Consider the following 20196-nt stretch of genomic DNA (forward strand, 5'->3'; position numbering starts at 1 on the left):
CCCACCAAATTCAACACAAGATAAACCATAAAATTGGGGTTTATCCGTGGGTCATCCAAGACAAAGTCTGACGAACCAGATCCACCGCCACTGACGTTGCCAACCTCCACAGAAAGCTCCATCACTTGCTCCGTCATGATTCTTCCATGGATGTCAAACATCAAACGCACATGCTCGCAACCTATACCCCACTCTTCCAATCTCTTTTCTCTCGCTACCACCGACGCAATCCAATATCAGACTCTTCAACTCTACCAATGAACTTTCATGCCAGGTACGCAACATAATGGGATTCTCTCTCAAATGTCACCTTCATTATCACTATTTCTCATACAGCAATTCGGATACACACTTTCAACCAAGAAACCACTACTATTAGACATTTTGGCTTCTTTTCAAAAGGAATAGATAGAAAAAGAGTAATACAATGTTTGTGAAGAATACAAAGGATTACACATCCTTTTATAGCCGTTGAAAATTTGTCTTAACATATCTTGTTTACAATATAAACATCATAATTACCCTCTTATCTCATTTACAGTGTAAACGAAATAAGTTAATACGTATCTCATTTACACTGTAAATGAAATATAGGCTACATTTCTTCTTGGCCTTTTCTTATTTACAGTGTAAACAAGATACGTATTAATTTATTTCGTTTACACTAGTACGAGATAAGAAATGTGATGCTTTCCGATAAAAATGTTGCAAAATACATATTTCGATAATTAAAATATTTATTTTATTTATTTAAAAAAATCCTGTATTTTCTACTAAACAATTATGACCTCGAATTCTTATTAAAAGCTGCTTGAGTGTTGAATTATATAGATTCGGATTAGATATACATGAATACATAATTTCTTTCCCAAAACTTCATTTCAACTCGAAATCAGATTAGACCAACTGGTTCAACCAAAAAAACCAGTGAACCGATCAAATAACCAATTTGGTCCAAGCATCAAACCACATGTACATTTTATTTAAACACAGTCAAAATCAACAAGTTCACAACAAACCCTCGTCAAAACCGTTTCATGAACTTTACAGGTACATGGCCACCAACGGAGGATACACAACCATTTATTAAAAATTGGTGCTCTACTAGGTCGTATTAATAACATATATAGTGCAAAATAAAATATCTATACTATATCTTGTACTATATATGTTTTATTTTTACAATACGCTATAAAATATAAATGTCAAAATAAATCCTATTTCATATATTTTATTTTACACACTATAAATTCTAAATATTATTTCCACTTCTTTTATTATTTAAATTTTAAATTTTATTATAATTTTATATATTTATTTAATTATTACTGGATCAAATGGACCAAGGACCCACTGATTTAACTAGTAACCCACTAAGTTTATGTGAAGTTGTTCACAAATCACAATTGGATACGCAACAAATGGAATATTTGGATAATTAATTTTCTTCCCTGTTGCATAAAGCTTCATGAGCTTTCACCCTTATTGCCTACCACATAACGAGTACTGGTGTCACTAGAGTGAAGTTGCTTTCTCTTTTTCACGAGATGCAACGCAGTTTTTCTATCATCCTGTGCTTCCTCAAAATCAGGCTGCACAAAACAATAAACATGGTTAAGCTATTTCAAAAGGAAAATAATTGGTTGAACGTATGCTTCAGAACAATGCATCTAAGAGCAAAGCCGACTTCCTGCTAAATCTAACTGACCCGATGTTAAAATGCATTGGTGTAAGTTCATCTGTCATTCGGTTTTGCTAATCAAAATTAACATGTAAGGCCAACGGCATGGATGGACTTTGTGCTTATTTAACTGAATGTTCATTTGTAATATTATTTACCACGTTGTGTATCACACAGAAACCCTTTGTAAAACCTAAAACCTCAACCCATAAAAACCATGCTTTCTAGAAAATGTCTACAGGCATCTAACCTAATTACCAGGAGCATCAGGGAGACAAACCTTGAGAGCTAAAGCTGAGTCGAAGCTTTCAATAGCATTATCTGGCTCACCGAAGTTCAGCTGTGCTCTGCCAAGTGTGAGCCAAGCCTGCAACAATCAAGATCGAAATGCTCAGACTAATTTGATTTAAAATGTTGTTTCATCTTCCTTACTAGCTTACAAGAATAGGTGTGAGATGAGTCCAAATGAATATGATATATATAATCTTAATCTTAATAGTAGTACATATTTCTCATACAGGTATGAAGGTAATCAATGCTGTATTTATTCAAACTGCAACCAGAAAGAAGCTTTGCTGATCATGTTAGAAACAAGGGCATGTTTAGTTTCACTAAGGTAGTTAAACAATGTGGACAAGTGTGTTGTAGTAGTAATGAGGGAAAAGGAAAGAACTAGTCATACCAAAAAGAGCAGCAAATATGGGAAAATAGATTTATATGATTGTATAAAGTAACAGAAAAAATCCTTTCACACTAGGTAAGGTCAACCAACAGATCAAAATGACATTGTGAATCTGCCATAACAAAGTCATAAGGAGGGCCATTTAAGATTGAAGTTCCAAAAAATAGTTTCGCCTAGTGTTTTGCTAAAACATGATTATAAAGTGAAAGAAATAAAAAAAATGGAGTATAAGATAATGAATGTTTTAAATTGGAAAAGGTAATACAGAATATAAATGCTACTTTTTTTCAAATGCATAGTAAATAATGTGTTATCAGCATCGCACCTCAGCCCACGATGGCTCCAGTTCTGTAGCTCCTGCCAAGAGAAGAAAATATATTATTTTTGACAAAGAACATCCAAAAAATCACAAACATAACTAATTAAATCCTTGGCAAAGTTAATTTCTTTCATTCATTTATTATTGTTATTATTATTATTGTTGTTGTCGTTGTTGTTGTTGTTGTTGTTGTTGTTGTTTTAATATTGTTATTATTGTTATTGAGATTGAGAGAAAATAATAGAACATAGATGATAAGAGGTCCTAAATAGAAGAGTGAAAAGAAAGGAACTATTTATGATAACTTCCAATCTCTCAGCATGAAACATAACTTTATGATCTGAAAGTTGTCTGTCAAGAACCTGAGCATTACACAAAATAGAGGCCAAACATCTAACCTAAAACTTGCTTGTCAGAAAAATGTCATTGAAGATGTGCATATTGTCCTCCAACCACATACACCAAGTAGTGGCATAAATTGCAGTGTTCCACGGGTATTGCCTCTTTCCTACTCCCAAAATCAAACAAACGTACTCACGAAGAACTGATTAATGGTTGCAGGACACACCCAACATTCATAAAAGATACCAAACAAATCATTCCCTAAAAGCAGCTGTGAATTTTACAATGCAAAAAAATTTCCTTGGCAGAGCTAAATTCGTCACAAACTGCTTCATAAAGGTTAAAAAACAAAAAAACAAAAAAAAGACCTCATGAAATAGTTCATTTTCTAACAGGAATAGTGCATAATAAATAGAAAATACAGGTTTGACTCACGTGTGGCAGCCTTCAATGCATTCCAAGCATCTCCAATTTCCAGTAATACTTGCGCCTTTTGTTCATGCAAAACTGAAAGATCAGGGGTCAAAGTAAGAGCAGATTCCCATTTACCCAGTGCTTCCCGGTACTTCCCATCCTGCAAAAGAGAATTCAGAAACATGATGTGATATTGGTTGCAAAGCACAGTACAAATCAGATCCTACTCAATCAACAAAGACTAGATGAATGACATGTTGCATGCCATTAATATCATATGATTGATATCATCAAAAAGCTCAAATTTGAACTACAAATACATTTCATAGTAGTATGGAAAGTATTAGATTCACACTCACAGAAGTTAATCTGAAATCAAACATTTGGTATTAAAAAACTCAGAATTAACAAAGAAGTCTCACATAAGTAAAGAGAAAAAAAGAAGAGAAGCATTGCAAGAGTAGCAATCAGTCAGTAGTAAACCAAATCATGCTTGCATTTTTAGCTAAAAAAAAGGGAAAGAAAAAAGAAAGTAAAACTGTAAGTCTGTAAGACATTGTATTCTATTCTCATAAAGCTCTGCACACAGCTTAAAAGAGCTTGATGCTCAAGTGCCTATATAAGCAATTTTGGTCATGTCATTAACAGCCATCAACCACCCCACAGTAAGATATCTAGAGCGCAAAGTTCGCAGGACTAACTCCTTCCATGCCAATAAATAGGCAAAAGGATGCCAGTGTGTTTATGTAGGTTGTATTTTCCATATCCTTAGATAATGTTGGACTTAAAATGTTGCAAGAAGGATTTGACAAAATTTATGAAATGGTTGTCACTTAACATGTTCCTATAATAAAAATAAATCTTATGCAGTTAATCAGGAAATTCACAAGATATGAGATCCAATTTTTCATATATATATATATATATAATATTTGATATTTTTCAAAATCTCATGTGCCTCTGCTACCAAAGCCTTCTCTGATTGGTCTTCATTGTCGATTTAGTTTTGATTTCTTGCTACCATCTATCAAATCCTTATATCAGGCCTTAGCTTCCTTACACATTGTAATTCAAGATGCTGAGTATATATAACACTTCCGACAGTCGAATCAGCACTGGAAGAACTCCAACCACAGCATCCTGGAAATCTGCATTCATTCAGCTGACATGTATGTAGGATGATTGAGAACATTTATATGAGATAGACACAACTTATTTGCAAAGTGATAAAAGAAAATGGAAAACAAAGGCCTCTCATGGGTATTGAGCCTAAGAAGAGAGATTCTACTTTTCAAGTATCGGAGGAAAATTATTCAATCAGAAAGATTCTGCTCATATAATGATGAAGTCAATAGAAAAACACATGCAAACCATTTGAAATCTCTATGGATAGAGTTAAATTAGCGTTGTAACATCCTAAGGAGGATAAGGTATGCGATTTTCTTGTTTGGCTGAGCCTGTATTTTCATCAAGAGAAGAGACAGAGTCTAGGCATAAAGCAAAATGTCAATACTCATCAATAAAGTCTTGCTTTCTTTTTCGGAGGTAATCAACCAGTACATATCTGCATAGCGTGCTTGTTTCAGGTGTCATGTTGAGCTGCAAATCAGGGTTTTACAAAGAAAGGTCACAGTTTTAATTATCAGCAGAAAATCATCCTTCTTGAACCTAATAGTCAAGTCTTCGAAATTGGACTCTATTCTTCCCAATTAGACAGCCAATCACTACTTAGATTGATTTACTTAAAGCAGAAAATGTATTTAAACAACTAAGGGAGCTAACTACCGAAACAACTACGCATACGTGAGTTCATATGGACCGTGTGATATACAGTTCCCTTTTTGAAATCACACCGTTGGGTTTGTAAATTACACATACAACTTGTAATGTTACGTTGAAAGCTTTGTAAGATATGGTAAAAGTTTGTGAGGTGTTTCACATGCCCATTTGAATAAAAAATACTTTAGGGTGTGTGACGACCGTATGCCATAGTTGTTGTCTATATATGGTTGCTAGGTTGTTGAAATAGCAAAACTGTACTTAAGAGTTAAGTGAACCCATCGAAACTATTATATGAAATTCGAGAGGTTCCAAGTTCAAGCTCCTTTCTTCATCTTTCGCATCCCTTTTAGCATTCTCCTTGCCTTCTTCACAAGTTTCTTGTATGACAACATAAACTATGTACAAGTTATGTCTCAACTTCCAGGTGAAGTAGCGCAGCGGCCTTGATTTATTTTGGTTTGGCGCATGACCTTGAATTTGCATTCCCAATCACTACTATCAAGTCAAGTAATGAAGACAAAAAAACATAAACTGGGTGACCCTAGAGCCATGACTCAACTACAAAATGAAATGCACTCATGTTTCCCCATCACAGATTCCATCTTTCAAATAATAAGAAGAAGAACAAAAATGATAATAAGGAATATGATCAATTTATATATACCAGAGCAAGCTTGTCTCCCTGAGCTTGAAATTCCTTAGCAAGTTGTCGTTCTGGATGGGGCTGAGGGTAAAGGGGATGCTCGTCTTGATTGTGCTCGAAAGGCAGGTCGGTGAACTGTGGCAACGCCTCCAAACAACGCTTCTTCTTCGTTGTCTTCTTCCAACTTACTTTCATTTCGGCAAACCGGATGTCGCAAACACTCTGGTCCCCTCGTCCTCTCCCTCCTTCAACCGTCGTTTCTTTCCGTATTATATCTACTCCGAAAAAACAAAAAAGTTTTTAATCGCATCCAACTATTCTTATTAATCAAGTCTAACCGAGGGGACCAAAACACAACAAAAATCATTACCATACTCTTCTACAAGGTTTTCAGAATCGAACTAGTGAATAAATGGATGAGGTCATTAATTTATTGGTTTAATAGTTCGATGGCACTTCAATTTAAATTTAACTAATTTAATTAAATATTAAATAAAATTATTAAAAATTTAATATATAATTTTAAATATTTAAATTTAATAATTTTAAATTAAAAAATCTTAATATAAATATAATTTTTGAGTTATATACCTCAATATAAAATTAAAAAGTGTTATACTTAGATTAGATATTTTTAAATTTTATTAATAAAATTTAGTCAATAAATATACACTAGTTAAATACAGATAAAATTACAACGGCACAATTATAAGGACTCAAGTAAAAAATAATAGTAAAATTTTAGATGTTAAAGCAAAAATTTTTTTATCTTGAAACAAAAATTTTTTAATTTTACCTCCAAAATTTTCTTAAAATTCTGAAGTTGATGTTACAATTATTTTTTTAACTTTTTATTCTTTTTCACTTTTAATTTTAAAATAGAGATAAAATTGGTGTAATGCAGCGTTATTAGAAAATAAGATGTTTAATGCGATTGTGATGGAAAGAGACAACGAATCAGACTATATAATCAAATGGTCTGATTTAGATACACAAATTGAACCGTTCGATTTGTGCATCACAGTCCACGTGTCGCGCATGAAGTTACCACACTCCACTCTTCTTCTCTATTTCTCGTGTGCGTTCTCTCTCTCTCACACACATCCCTTTCTCTCTAACCCATCTATGTAATAATCCATCTTTTTTTCATAACTTAGTATCTCAGGATTTTTGTAACGAAAATCACAGTTCATTCCGATACAATAAGACAAATACAGATAAAATATTCTACAGAAGTAAAAAGAGAAAAAGCTGAGAAGGAAAAAGTAGCACAATAAATAAAAAAGAGAAAAAATACACTAATAAAACATTCTTTTTTATATAAGACAAAATAGTATCAATAATGATAACTTGTATCTATGGGATTGATAAACCACTATTTTATGGTTTATCTTGTACTCAATTGAGTGGTTTTTATCAACTTTTTACCCACTTATTCATACTATTTGCATGGTTTTACATTTGCCTTCCTAATTATGTGCTTTGATTGAAAACATGCTTCTTTGGCCTTAAGTTTCCTATGTTTAAATCCTCTCTTATTACCATTAGATGCCTTGATATGTGTGTTAAGTGATTTCAGATATTACAGGGCAGGAATGGCTTAGAGGATGGAAAGAAAGCATGCAAAAGTGGAAGGAATACAAGAAACTGAAGGAACTGCTAAAGCGGCCCAGCCTGACCTCTCTGCACTCAAATGGTCATAACTTGAGCTACAGAGGTCCAAATGATGTGGTTCCAGTTGCGTTGGAAAGCTAACGTCCGGGCTTCGATTTGATACATAATTTGCCATAGCTGCCCCGACGTTAGAAGACACGAACGCGTGAATGACGCGCCCGCGTCGCATCTGCGAACTTCAATCCACGCTAACGCGTGGACGACGCCTCCGTGTCACTTTTCCGTGACCTGAACGTAACAGAAATCGCTGCGAGCGATTTCTGGGCTATTTTGACCCAGTTTTCAGTCCAGAACACACAGATTAGAGGCTATAAAGTGGGGGAATGCATCCATTCATAGAGACACTTTCACATTCACAAGTTTATAATTTAGATGTAGTTTTTAGAGAGAGAGGTTCTCTCCTCTCTCTTAGATTTTAGGATTAGGATTCCTCTTAAAGGATTTAGGATTCAACTCTTCATCAGGTTCAATATTTCTTTTACTTTATATTTATCTCTTATTTTCAAATACTTTAATGCTTGTAGTAGTTATGTTGCCTAATTGGCTTATGAACTTTTCCATGTTAAGATTTGAATATTTTATTTAATATAATTGAGGTAATTCAGATTTATTACTTCTTCTATTGTTTGTTATTAATTAATGTTCTAAGTTGGATCCTAACTTGATTTTAGAGTTGATTAATATTCGGAGACCTTTGAGTTGAATTACTCAAGAGTTAAATTGTAAATGGGTTTATCGTTGGCTGGCTCTCTAGTCATTAACACTAATCCTTCCCAAGGGAGAGGATTAGAACTTGTGAATAGAAGTATACTTCCAACTTACTTGACTTTCTTTTACTTTACTTGGTAAAGGATAACTAAGTAGAAGTAAACTTCAATTATCAATTAATCTTGAGAAAAAAATCCAACAAGGATAGAACTTTCGGTTAATCTCTCCTAATCAAGGCTTTTTATTTAATTACATAAAATATCTTATTTATTTTTATTGCTTTAATTTATAAATATACTTGTGCCCATTGCCCAAACTCCAAAACCCCAATTTACAAACTCATAACCAATAATAAGAACATACTTCCCTGCAATTTCTTGAGAAGACGACCCGAGGTTTAAATACTCGGTTATCAATTTTAAAGGGGTTTGTTACTTGTGACAACCAAAACGTTTGTAAGAAAGGTTGATTGCTTGGTGATGAACGGACTTTTGACGGTTTAGAATTTCCTCAAATGAATGAATTTTCGTTGTGAAGTATAGTTTCCAAACCAATCAAGAATCCTTTCATACAAAAATTTTGAGTTGTCACAATTAACAAACCCCAAATGAAAATTAACCAGAGTATTTAGACTCCGGGTCGTCTCATAAGAAATTACAATGAAGTGGTCAATTATTGGCTATGAAGGGGGTAAGGGGTTTTAATTGATAAGGGGCAAGAAAGTAAATGACAAGGAAAGTAAATCAAGCAAATAACTAAAGAAAGCAAGTAATAAAGAGAGAGACATTTATGGCAAGAATTGAGATCATAGGCTTTCTATCCTAGTCATGCAATGATTAATTCATCTTATTTAGTCAACTCCAACAAATAGGGAGAAAGTCAAACAAGATTAATCAATCATATCACAATAATGAACAAGAATATATCTTATTACGTCATCTCCAACATTGGAAGAAGGTATCATATTATCTTCCATGAGAGAAAGTCTAATAAGACTAGCTAATCTCAATCCAAAAGTCCTAATCAACTTACTAATTAAATTAGCAAAAGATTAGCGTCAATGAAAATAATATTAGCTAACAACTCTAGATCACCAACATAAGTTGAGTTTTCATGACTCAAGATTGCCCAATTACTCTTTCCAAGCCAAGAATGCTCAAAATCTACTCTAAAGCCCAACCAAGTATTTTGTTAAACACTTGGTGGGTATAAAAGGAAAGCATGGTAAATGACAAGAAATAATAAAATCTATCAACTACAAATTGCAAGGAAAGTAAATCAACAATTCAAATCATCAATTAAAAGAACATCAACATTAAATTTCATTAAATGTAAACAAGATCCAACATGAGTATTCATAAACATAAAGAGACATAAAAGTAAAATTAACATAAAGACTAAGAAGAATAGAGTAGTAGAAGCAAGAATTCATAAAAGAAACAAGATGATAACATGTAATTAAATCTAGATCTAAGATGGATTAACCTAACCTAATTCTAGAGAGAAGAGGGAGCTTCTCTCTCTAGAAACTAACCTACATGATGATAATGCTACAAATAATTGCTCCCCCCTTTGTCCAAGCTTGAATTCTGCATGAAATAGAATTAGAAATGAGTTGGGTTGGGCCCAAAGTGCTTCAGAAATCGCTGGGGCGATTTCACATTAGTGGGCCACGTGCTCAATTGGCGTGCACGCGTATATGGCGCTTATGCGCCCCTTAACGCGAAGTAACATATGGCAAATTTTATATCATTTTGAAGCCCCAAATGTTAGCTTTCCAACGCAACTAGAACCGCCTCATTTGGATCTCTGTAGCTCAAGTTATGATCAATTGAGTGCGAAGAGGTCGGACTTGACAACTTTACGGTTCCTTCATTTCTTCATGAGTTCTCCCACTTTGCATGCTTTTCTCCTCACTTCTTCCATCCAATACTTGTCCTATGAATCTGAAATCACTCAACAAATATATCAAGGCATCGAATGGAATTAAAGTGAATTAAAATTACCAATTTTAGGGCCTAAAAAGCATGTTTTCACATTTAAGCACAATTCAAGGGAGAATTACAAAATCATGCTATTTCATTGAATAAATGTGGAAAAAGGTGATAAAATCCACCAAATTAAGTACAAGATAAACCACGAAATTGGGGTTTATCACTTGGTTTAGTAACTATACTCCCAACGAGAATCTACTATAACTTCTAAACTATCCATCTTCAGTTCTTTCAGGGATCTAAATTTATCTGGTAAAATTCTATTATTGATATTTCTTGATCAGTCTAACTCCAAAAAATATTCTAAATATATTTTGGAGTTGAAATATTCTCTGCTACTAATATTCCTCTTATTGATATTTTTAGTCATTTTAATCAATACGATTAGAATTGGTAATCGTGTAATTATCACTTTTGATAATTATTCTTTAAGAATTAATCTCTTAGGCACATAAATTAGTAATCATATGTTTACCTAGCTTCCATGTCTCACTCTCCACCACATATTTATTCATCATGTGGTGAATTAATTCAAGAAGAGCATGATTATGTGATCTATGTTATTACATATACGTTAATTATTTCTCACTCTTCTTTCTTCATTAATTCGGTCGCCCTCCCCTTAATTACTCCCATCATAATTTAATTACACGTATTTGATTACTAAAATAATAATGCTAGGAAACCAAGATGGTTTTAGCAAAAAATCAGCCAAATACTCCTGGGTCGGGATCTGAAAGCCCAATTCACATCAGCATCACCCCAAAATTGACCTAGGATAAACCAAAATCACCCTCCCAAATCCCTACCCTTTCCATTCACCATTTAACCGCACTATATTTTGAAAACCATCTACGAACCCGCCACGATTCCGGGAGCATCGGGCAACCCTCTTCCCTGTCTTCTCCGGATGCTGCGACGCTGCCTCCAGCGACTCCGCACATCGCGCCTCCACGCACCGTACCGGAACGACGCGACTCCCCCATCTCATTGTAGCTTCACCAACCTCGGTCACGATCATGGGCTCTCACCCAGGTGTGTCAAGCGAATAGGGTCTCCTTGTCATGGAGGGCGCACCGCTGTTGCTGCATGCCGGTGTTGGCGGTGCCATTGAAGCCTCCTGGTGCAGCTCAGCCGAACGCCATTGGACCTCCACTGCTCCAGCTTGAAACCCTCCCTTCATCACACTAATTGGTAAGTATTTAGATGTTTCTTCTGATTTTCTCTACAGGTTTTGAAAAAGAATTTGTTCATGGTGTTGTTATAGTGCTTTCGGTGATTTTTTAGGGATTGGAGGTCTCTTTTTATGTTGTATAGTTCTGGTACTATAGTCTTGATGAATCAATAGTCCTTTTGATAAAAATCAGCTACATCTTTTTATGGTTAGGAGTTTCGCATAAGCGTAATCACTGGTAAGTATATTTTTTTCTTAATTGAACTTGGTCTGTACCAGATTATATAAAATTCAAGCAAGAAAATTTGATTTTCTGGGAAAGATTTGTTGAGGGTTTTACAACATCTTTTTGAGTTTATTAATTAACAAGAACATAAAATTATAAATTGTTTAATTCTGTTTTATCCATGCTTAGGTTCAGGAACTATGGTTGTAGTCGATGTAATTTATGTTTGCTGAATTGTTGGATATTGTTGAATTACTGTAGAGAATGGATGATTAAGAGGTCTTTGTTTGATGGTCTAAGTTTTAAGATAGTTTCATGTGTTATTGTGTAGCTTTAAGAGCCATTTTTGGACCTATTTGTTCCATCGTGCTTCCCTTGTCTTTGGAAACATTATATTCTCAAAAGATCATAAGCTGTCAAATCATATTCACAAAGCCTTATTTTATTAATTATATTTGGTACTGCTAATATATAAACTACTTATAGTTAAAGCTTCCTTTACAGTAGTTTATACATTATATGTAAAACGTTAGCAAGTTTTTCTGGGATTTTATAAAATAATAATTGGAGCCCAACTTCCTGTTTTTGCTTAATGATTTCTTCAGATTTTGTATAATTTGAAGGTACTTAATTTCCCACTGCACTTCAATCTCATTAGAAACACATATTGTATGTCGTCTTGCTACACTTTCAACTTGGAGCATGATAATGAAAATGCTATTGATATGGTATTTTTGTTTCCTCTCAATATGCTGGTATTGTCCTACATTTTTTACTCCTCCTAATTCTATCTGGTATTATGTTTTTTTTCTAATTGAATTTGGGTCTGTACCAGATTATATAAAATTCCAGCAAGAAAATTTGATTTTCTGGAAAAGATTTGTTGAGGGTTTTATAACATCTGTTGGAGTTTATTAATTAACAAGAACATAAAATTAGAAATGGTTTAATTATGTTTTGTAATCCATGCTTAGGTTCAGGAACTATGGTTGTAGTCGATGTGGTTTACGTTTGCTAAATTGTTGGATCTTGCTGAATTGCATGTGATTGGAGATTGATTGTTGCTGTTCTCTTAATAGTTGTTTGGAATTTGGAAGATGAAATTATATTAAATTTAGTCTAATTTTAGTCAAACTTGATTTTGGTCCTTACTCACAGACCAAGAGTCAATTTATTTGGAATCCTGAAATCGTTTCTACTACCCTTCTTGTAGCTTATTACATGTTAAATCATGTTTTCTATATGCAAATTTACCTGTTTGCTTTCCAACCCTTTATACCCCGGAACCCACATTTGATGCAATCTGTGTAACATAAGAATCTCTTCAGGCGGTTTTCTCTTCATGTTGAACATGTACTCTAATTTTGCATGTTTTTAAAAATGAACCTCGTGCAATTTGATAGATACTGCTTCTAATTTTGGTTTAATATGGTATTAATTGATATGGGTTTTGTACAACATCATCAACAATGTTTAATTGAGAACTATTTTGATGTTGCCGCTGATCTTTGTATGCAGTTTGCATTAAAGGATTTGGGGCTGTTTCTTGTGAAACCGCAACAGGATTGTTTTGCAGAAAAGCTAACAAAATTGGGGAAAAAGGACACCTGCCTTACTGTATCTATAGTTTCCCTGTGATAGAGTTATGGACGTTAATATGTCATTTTCTGACTTACACATGTTTCGTGTGAGCCTAATAAATCCTGTTTCACTGCAGGTTTATGATTTCATATTGCTGATGTTGCCAAGTTGCTGGTGACTTTATCCAAAACCTTTAAGTGGATGGTACTTCTGATAGGCATTAGGATGTCTCTTTATCTTTGTAAACTGGATGGTTCTGGATATGTTTTCTGAGTTATCACGTGTTAGGCATTTGAACATGTGGGTACTTCATTGAGAAGTGAATTACTCGTGTTTTGTTAGATATTCCTCAGTAGGTTTCATGTGTTAAGTAATTCAGGATTTTCAAGCAATCAGTTCTCAAATTGTGGATGTCTTTAGTTCATTAAGCAATGCATTGCCTTTTTATACTATTTAGTCAACTCTGATTGGTGTATATACCCCATTTGTTTATGACTATATATAAGTGCACTTCTTTCCATTCACTAGCGTTGTGTTAACTAAATGGAGGCGTTATTTATATTTTATCATTGTTTTCTATTGTTGAAATTGTGAAATTGCTAGAATTTTAAGCATTGCACAGCCTTTTGTCGTAATCAGTCTACACGGCCGATTCGTTTACGGTGTCATAGGTGACTTTAACCAAGATTTTAAGTGGATGGTGCTTCTGATAGGCATTGGGATGTTTCTTTTCATTGTGAATTGGATGGTTTGGGATGTGGTTTCGTTGTTTCATGTGTTAATCATTCGCGAATGTGTGCACTTCATTGAGTTGTGAATGCCTTTTGTTTTTTTTAATTTTTTTATATTCTTCAGCAGTTTTCAGGGCGGATGTAATCCATTTGTTTTTTGCGAACAAATAAGTGACACTTCGTTTCCTTATAACCTTAAAAGTCTCAAAACCTATAGTAGTCAATAATTAGGTAAAAAATAACCACAGTTGTGCTTTTGTTTCTTTCAATGAATACTTCATAACAGTATCAATCAAAGTGACAAAACAGAAAAGGACAGAGTTTATTCAGTTGTGTCTAAATAACCAAGAAATCTAGCAAAGTATGACAAACCACCCACACCAAAAAATGTACACCCACAACGAAAGGATAACTATCTATGCCCAAAAGAGTTCAAAAGGTGCATGAATCCACCACCATCCGATGAATTCCAATTAGTAGAATGCTCAAATCTTTCATTTACAAAACCATCTTGATCATTATTTGTCTGAATGTCAACAACATCCTACAAGATGCACAACACAAAGAAGAGAACAACATATATGAATCAAGAACACCATTCCATAAAATAAAAAAAATAAACCTCACTTCTAGGACATACCGGATGCGATTTCCTCATCATTTTTTGCATTGACTTCTTAATTGACTTGTCCAACTCTGCTCCAAATCTCTTACTCTTCGGCCGTCCTTTGCATCCATATGCTTATAGCTTGAATGCCTTCATGCTTCTTTAATGCTTGTTTTACCTTACAAGTTCACTTAAAGCATCTCAAGCACACTAAAATGAGTAAAGTGCATGCTCCTTTTGTGACATAACTTTTTATGCTAATGTGTGTTCTGAAAGGCGCCTAATTTAGAACTCACATCCCTATTTTCCTAATGTCACACTAATTCACTCACTCAATTCTAGTGATTAGTACCTCACTCCCAACAATGTATGCTTCCTTGTTTTTGTGTTCTCTCATCTTATGGTGTTATATTTTTGTTTTTCATGAATGATGCACCGCAAGCAAAAATGGAAGCAGAAGAAAGAACGTGCAGCAACCGGTTGTTGCATTTTCTTAATTTTGCATATATATACATAATAAGCTTAGTCAAAATAATGAGGTTCTTCAAGATTTCTATCTATAGGGCACTAATTGATTTGAGTAAAAAATTTTCATAGAACTTGCTTGAATTATATATATATTATGGATCATGTTTTTGAGCTAAGAACACAAGCAAGTGAGATTTGAGCCTAATTGTGTTGTTACATTATATAGCCACTTATTTTTCCTTCTTGTGTGCATTATTCTCTTTCTATGATTGTAATCTTTGATTTGTTTGATTCTCTATGTCCATTGTTTTGTGTAGACATGCATTTAAATGATTGAGGCCATCATTTCATCTGGCTCACTTACCCAAATAGCCTTACCTTTTACCTTCCATTGTTAGCCAACTTTGAGCCTACGATTAACCCACTTTGTTCTTTAATTTAGCACATTACAAGCCCTAAAGAGAAAAATAATAAAAGTCACTACAAGAAAAACACCAATTCAGGTACACTTGAAAAGTGTAGCCAAAAATGAAAAAAAATGATGCCTTAGGCTATGGCTACGCTTTCTGGGCTACGGCTACGCTTTTTGGGGTGATTCCTATTCGACCGTTGCCTATTCTCAAAGGCTATGCTTTTCTGCACTAAGGGCTACGCTTTTGGCGTTTGGGAATAGGGTGCGCTTTTCAAGTGATGCTGTCCAGAACCAAAAGCTACGCTTTTCAGCTTCCATTTTTACCAGAATAGGCTACGCTTTTCAACGCTACTGCATCACTTGTAAAACGTAGCCACATTGTATACCATAGCTACTCTATATAAGTGTAGCCCTAGGTCCCCTATTATTTTTTTTTAATTTTCTGTATAACCATAGTTACTCTATATAAGTGTAGCCTTAGGTCTCTCATTATTTTTTTTAGTTTTTTTTTAATTTTATAATATTCTATTTATATATATATATATATATATATATATATAATATTCTAATAATTTTTTATACAACATAATATTTAATAATATTATTACATATATAATTTAAATTTTTTAATTAAATGAGTTAAATATTATAAAATAAAATAAAACACATAATTATACTAAATAATTTTTTTAAATAATAAAAATTATCCTTACACAATTCAAAGACATAATCTTAAGAAGTAATTAACAATCAAAATATAAATTAAGATAATTTAAGTCACATGAAACTTGTATCACATATCAATTAAAATGCAAAGTTTGCACTCTATATCCGAAAAGAATTTAACAAACAGAAAATTGTTAATCCTCTAATCTTGGCATAATGACTAAAAAATGTTCTGAAGCGCCTTCAAATTCTTCTCAAACACATCTTTTTCATGCTGATCTTCATCACCATCAAGAAAACTCTTGGCCTTAACAATTGTATCAGTGTTCATTCCCTTGTTCATTCCCAGCAAGAACTAATTTCCAAGCAGTTACTGCCCTGCTTACAGCTGCATATTATCATAATTCAAAAAGAGAAGCATGTAAGGATTTTGCATACTGATTCACCACCATACGCAATCAATACAAGATTATGTTGAAGGAAATGACCGGGCTACTTACAAATATTCTTTTGACCATTCTCGCGACACATGAAGAAAACAAAATCATAGAACCGAATGAATTCTGAAAAGTCTGCCTGGCAAGAGCAACAAATGAAGCACATGTTCCAATTGCAAGTATCAGATTAAAGATTAAAAATACAAGAAAACAAACTTGTTGCTTTTTTATTATTCTCATTAAATTTGAATGCTAAATTCCCAAAATCATGCCAATCAGCTTAATTTCTAGTGCAAAAGGGGAAAACGGCGTTGTTTCAAAGAGTAAAGTGAGAATCATCAACCTAAATTATAAAATTAAAAATGAATTGAGACAGATATATCAATTTTGCACCAATATCCCAAATGCAAAAGGAAAAACCATAAAGTAAATAAAACTGTGCTCTTTCCACTGTTATTTAATCATGTCACTCAATCAAACACAACACAACAAAACAAAACAAAAAAAATTTTTTTGGGGGTACCATTAATGGTAAGAAAAACCATGGAAGCTGGAAAACAACATAACTAAGGGTAAATCAAATAAACAAAAAAAAGAAAAGAAAAGAACATTTCTCACAAAAGCTAAACAGAATTGAGGTTGTATTATTGAAAGGGATAAGTACTTTTTTCGTCCCCAAGGTCTGGGGTCGAAATCAAAATCGTCCCCAACCTTTTTTTCTTATTAAAATTATCCTCAATGTTCAAAAACGCTTTAAAATCATCCTTTTCCAAATTTTTGGACCAAAATACCCTCATCATCATCATTCTCCTCTTCACCTTCCTCACCCCACCACCTCCACTACCACCAACATTACCACCACAACCACCATCAACACCAACACCACCACCACCACCACCACCACCAACACAAACACCACCACCAATACCAACCAACACCAACACCAACACCACCAAACAACAGCAACAGCACTATACCACCACAACCACCATCAACACCAACACCACCACCACCACCACCACCATCAAGCCCCTCACCGTAACCCCCCACCCCTCACCCCACTCCCTCACCCCCTCACCGTAGCTCCCCACCCCTCACCCCTCACCCCTCACCCCCTCACCGTAACCCCCACCCCTCAACCCACTCTCTCACCCCCTCACCGTAGCCCCCACCCCTCACCCCCTTAACCCCTCACCGTAACCCCCACCCCCTCACCCCACTCCCTCACCGTAACCCCCACCCCCTTCCTCATGCCCCTCTCTTCATGGTCATCATCATCATCATCAACAGATTTTATCAACAACAAAAAATTTCATCAAAAATCCAGAAATTCAATTTTTAGCAACAACAAATTTCATCAAAAATCTGGTTCACAGAAGAAGAAGAAGAAAAAAAAGAAGAAGAAGCGGTGGTGCGGTGTGACAGGACGGCAGGGCGGCAGGGCGGCGGTGCGGTGGTGCGGCGGTATGGAGGAGAAGAAGAAGAAGAAGAAGAAGAAGAAGAAGAAGAAGAAGAAGAAGAAGAAGATGGTCGTGCGGTGGTGCGGTGCGATGTGGTGCGGCAGGACGGCAAAGCAGCAGGGCAGGGCAGCGGTCCCCCTTCTCTCCCCCCTCCTCCCCTCCCTTTTTTCTCGCGGCCTCCTCCCCTTTCTTTCTCTCCCCAGTCCCCACCCCCTTTTCTTCTTTTTTTATTTATTTATTTTATATTTATTTTATTTTATAATTTTTTAATAATAAAGGGTAATTTGGTAAAAAAATAAAATTGAAGTAAAAAAGGACGATTTTATAATATTTTGTAACGTTGAGGATGATTTTAATAAGAAAAAAAGGTCAGGGACGATTTTGATTTCAACCCCAGACCTTGGGGACGAAAAAAGTACTTATCCCTTATTGAAAAGATATATGTATAGAACTAGTCTAGCCATTTAAAAAGTAAATAAAAAACAATTTTTTTAAATGAAAGCTAAGAATCCCAATTCTAGAGTCCTAGAATGCATTGAAGCCATGTGAAAAATGCAATGTTGGATGAGAAACGAACCACGTGTCTGTGTTACTCGAACCTTTTGCGGAGGTTAGCTACCTGAAAAAGATGAATAAGAACAAGAAAAATGGTTAAATAATTAAAGTTAGGGACCCAAAGTAAAAAAATTAATCGGAAGGGTGAAAGACCCGTTGATATCAATGTATATCAATTTAGCTTAGCCTGTGAAGGTGGGATGTGTGAGAACTCATCATCAAACAGAAAATTATTGAACAAAAGGAAATGTCAAGAATAATACATAAAATCATAATTAGTTTTCTATTTCAAAATTCAAAACAAAATTGAATACAATGCTATAAGGGAATCACAGATACGGGGGGAATTTTACACATGTATCAACACACTGGATTAATGATGGCAACTGGTGCACAAAATTGTGATCTCTAAAACGGCGCTAAAAACTTGGTACGCACAATCGTAATCTCAACTCTTTTTCACAACTCCGCACATCTAACCAGCAAGTGAACTGGGTCGTCCAAGTAATACCTTACGTGAGTAAGGGTTGATCCCACGGAGATTGTCGGCTTGAAGCAAGCTATGGTCATCTTGTAAATCTCAGTCAGGCAGATTCAAATGGTTATGAGGTTTTGATAATTAAAATATAAATAAAATATAAAATATGATAGAAATACTTATGTAATTCATTGGTGGGACTTCAGATAAGCGTATGGAGATGCTTGTTGCTTCTGAATCTCTGCTTTCCTACTGTCTTTATTCAATCATTCATACTCCTTTCAATGGCAAGCTGTATGTTGGGGGATCACCGTTGTCAATGGCTACTATCCGTCCTCTCAGTGAAAATTGTCCAAATGCGCTGTCACTGCATGGCTAATCATCTGTTGGTTCTCACTCATGTTGGAATAGGATTCATTGATTCTTTTACGTCTGTCACTACGCCCAACACTCGCGAGTTTGAAGCTCGTCACAGTTATCCTATCCCAGATCCTACTCGGAATACCACAGATAAGGTTTAGACTTTTTGGATCTCAAGAATGCTGCCAATTGATTCTAGCTTATACCACGAAGACTCTAATCTCAAGGAATTGAAGGCTCTGTTGTCAGGAGAGACAATCAAACGCATGGACCAGGAATCCAAGAGATATGCATTCAAGCTTGTTTTCATGTAGAACAGAAGTGTTTGTCAGGCACGCGTTCATAAGTGAGAATGGTGAGGAGTGTCACTTGATCATCACATTCATCATGTTCTTGTATGCGAATGAATATCTTAGAATAAGAATAAGCTTGAGTTGAATAGAAAAAAATAGTACTTTGCATTAATTCATGAGGAACAGCAGAGCTCCACACCTTAATCTATGGGGTGTAGAAACTCCACCATTGAAAATACATAAGTGATAATGGTCCAGGCATGGCCGAATGGCTAGCCCCCAAAACGTGATCAAAGATCAAAAGTGATACAAAGATGATCTAAAGATGAAAGATAAGAAATAAATCACTAAAAGTAGTTTTTATACTAAACTAGTCACTAGGGTTTATAGAAAATGAGTAACTAAGTGCAGATAGTGCAGAAATCCACTTCCGGGGTCCACTTGGTGTGTGCTTGGGCTGAGCATTGAAGCTTTCACGTGTAGAGACTCTTTTTGGAGTTAAACGCCAG

The 20196-nt window shown here is 34.8% G+C and overlaps 1 protein-coding gene across 4 annotated transcripts; it reads right to left on the minus strand.

Moving 5' to 3' along the window:
- Positions 1 to 1272: 1272 nt before the first annotated feature.
- Positions 1273 to 6265, minus strand: LOC112766170 (uncharacterized). 4 transcript variants are annotated; one of them, XR_011875373.1, is made up of 7 exons: positions 5885 to 6213; positions 4499 to 4600; positions 3460 to 3598; positions 3081 to 3190; positions 2689 to 2720; positions 1962 to 2048; positions 1273 to 1592 (listed from the first exon to the last, which is right to left on the minus strand). XR_011875373.1 is itself a non-coding variant. In XM_025812042.3 (7 exons), exons 2-7 carry the CDS (start codon positions 6056 to 6058, stop codon positions 1467 to 1469), a joined length of 660 nt encoding a protein of 219 aa, XP_025667827.1. In that variant the 5' UTR covers positions 6059 to 6138; positions 6234 to 6265; the 3' UTR covers positions 1273 to 1466. The 4 variants fall into 4 exon arrangements, 2 of the variants coding, with proteins under 2 accessions (XP_025667827.1, XP_072079073.1); XR_011875372.1 differs by having other exon boundaries at positions 3081 to 3193; XM_025812042.3 differs by lacking the exon at positions 3081 to 3190 and adding an exon at positions 6234 to 6265 and having other exon boundaries at positions 5885 to 6138.
- Positions 6266 to 20196: the final 13931 nt, after the last annotated feature.

This window comes from Arachis hypogaea, chromosome 17 (genome assembly GCF_003086295.3).
Source record: "Arachis hypogaea cultivar Tifrunner chromosome 17, arahy.Tifrunner.gnm2.J5K5, whole genome shotgun sequence".
Lineage (NCBI taxonomy): Eukaryota > Viridiplantae > Streptophyta > Magnoliopsida > Fabales > Fabaceae > Arachis > Arachis hypogaea.

What these genes read in the sequence shown, in the direction of transcription:
- LOC112766170 (XM_025812042.3), bottom strand. Translation starts at nt 6,058, where the DNA reads ATGAAAGTAAGTTGGAAGAAGACAACGAAGAAGAAGCGTTGTTTGGAG. An exon ending in TGCATTGAAGGCTGCCACAC is followed by an intron (nt 2,721 to 3,459) that starts GTGAGTCAAACC and finishes TTCTCTTGGCAG; the next exon opens with GAGCTACAGAACTGGAGCCA. An exon ending in ACTCAGCTTTAGCTCTCAAG is followed by an intron (nt 1,593 to 1,961) that starts GTTTGTCTCCCT and finishes TGTTTTGTGCAG; the next exon opens with CCTGATTTTGAGGAAGCACA.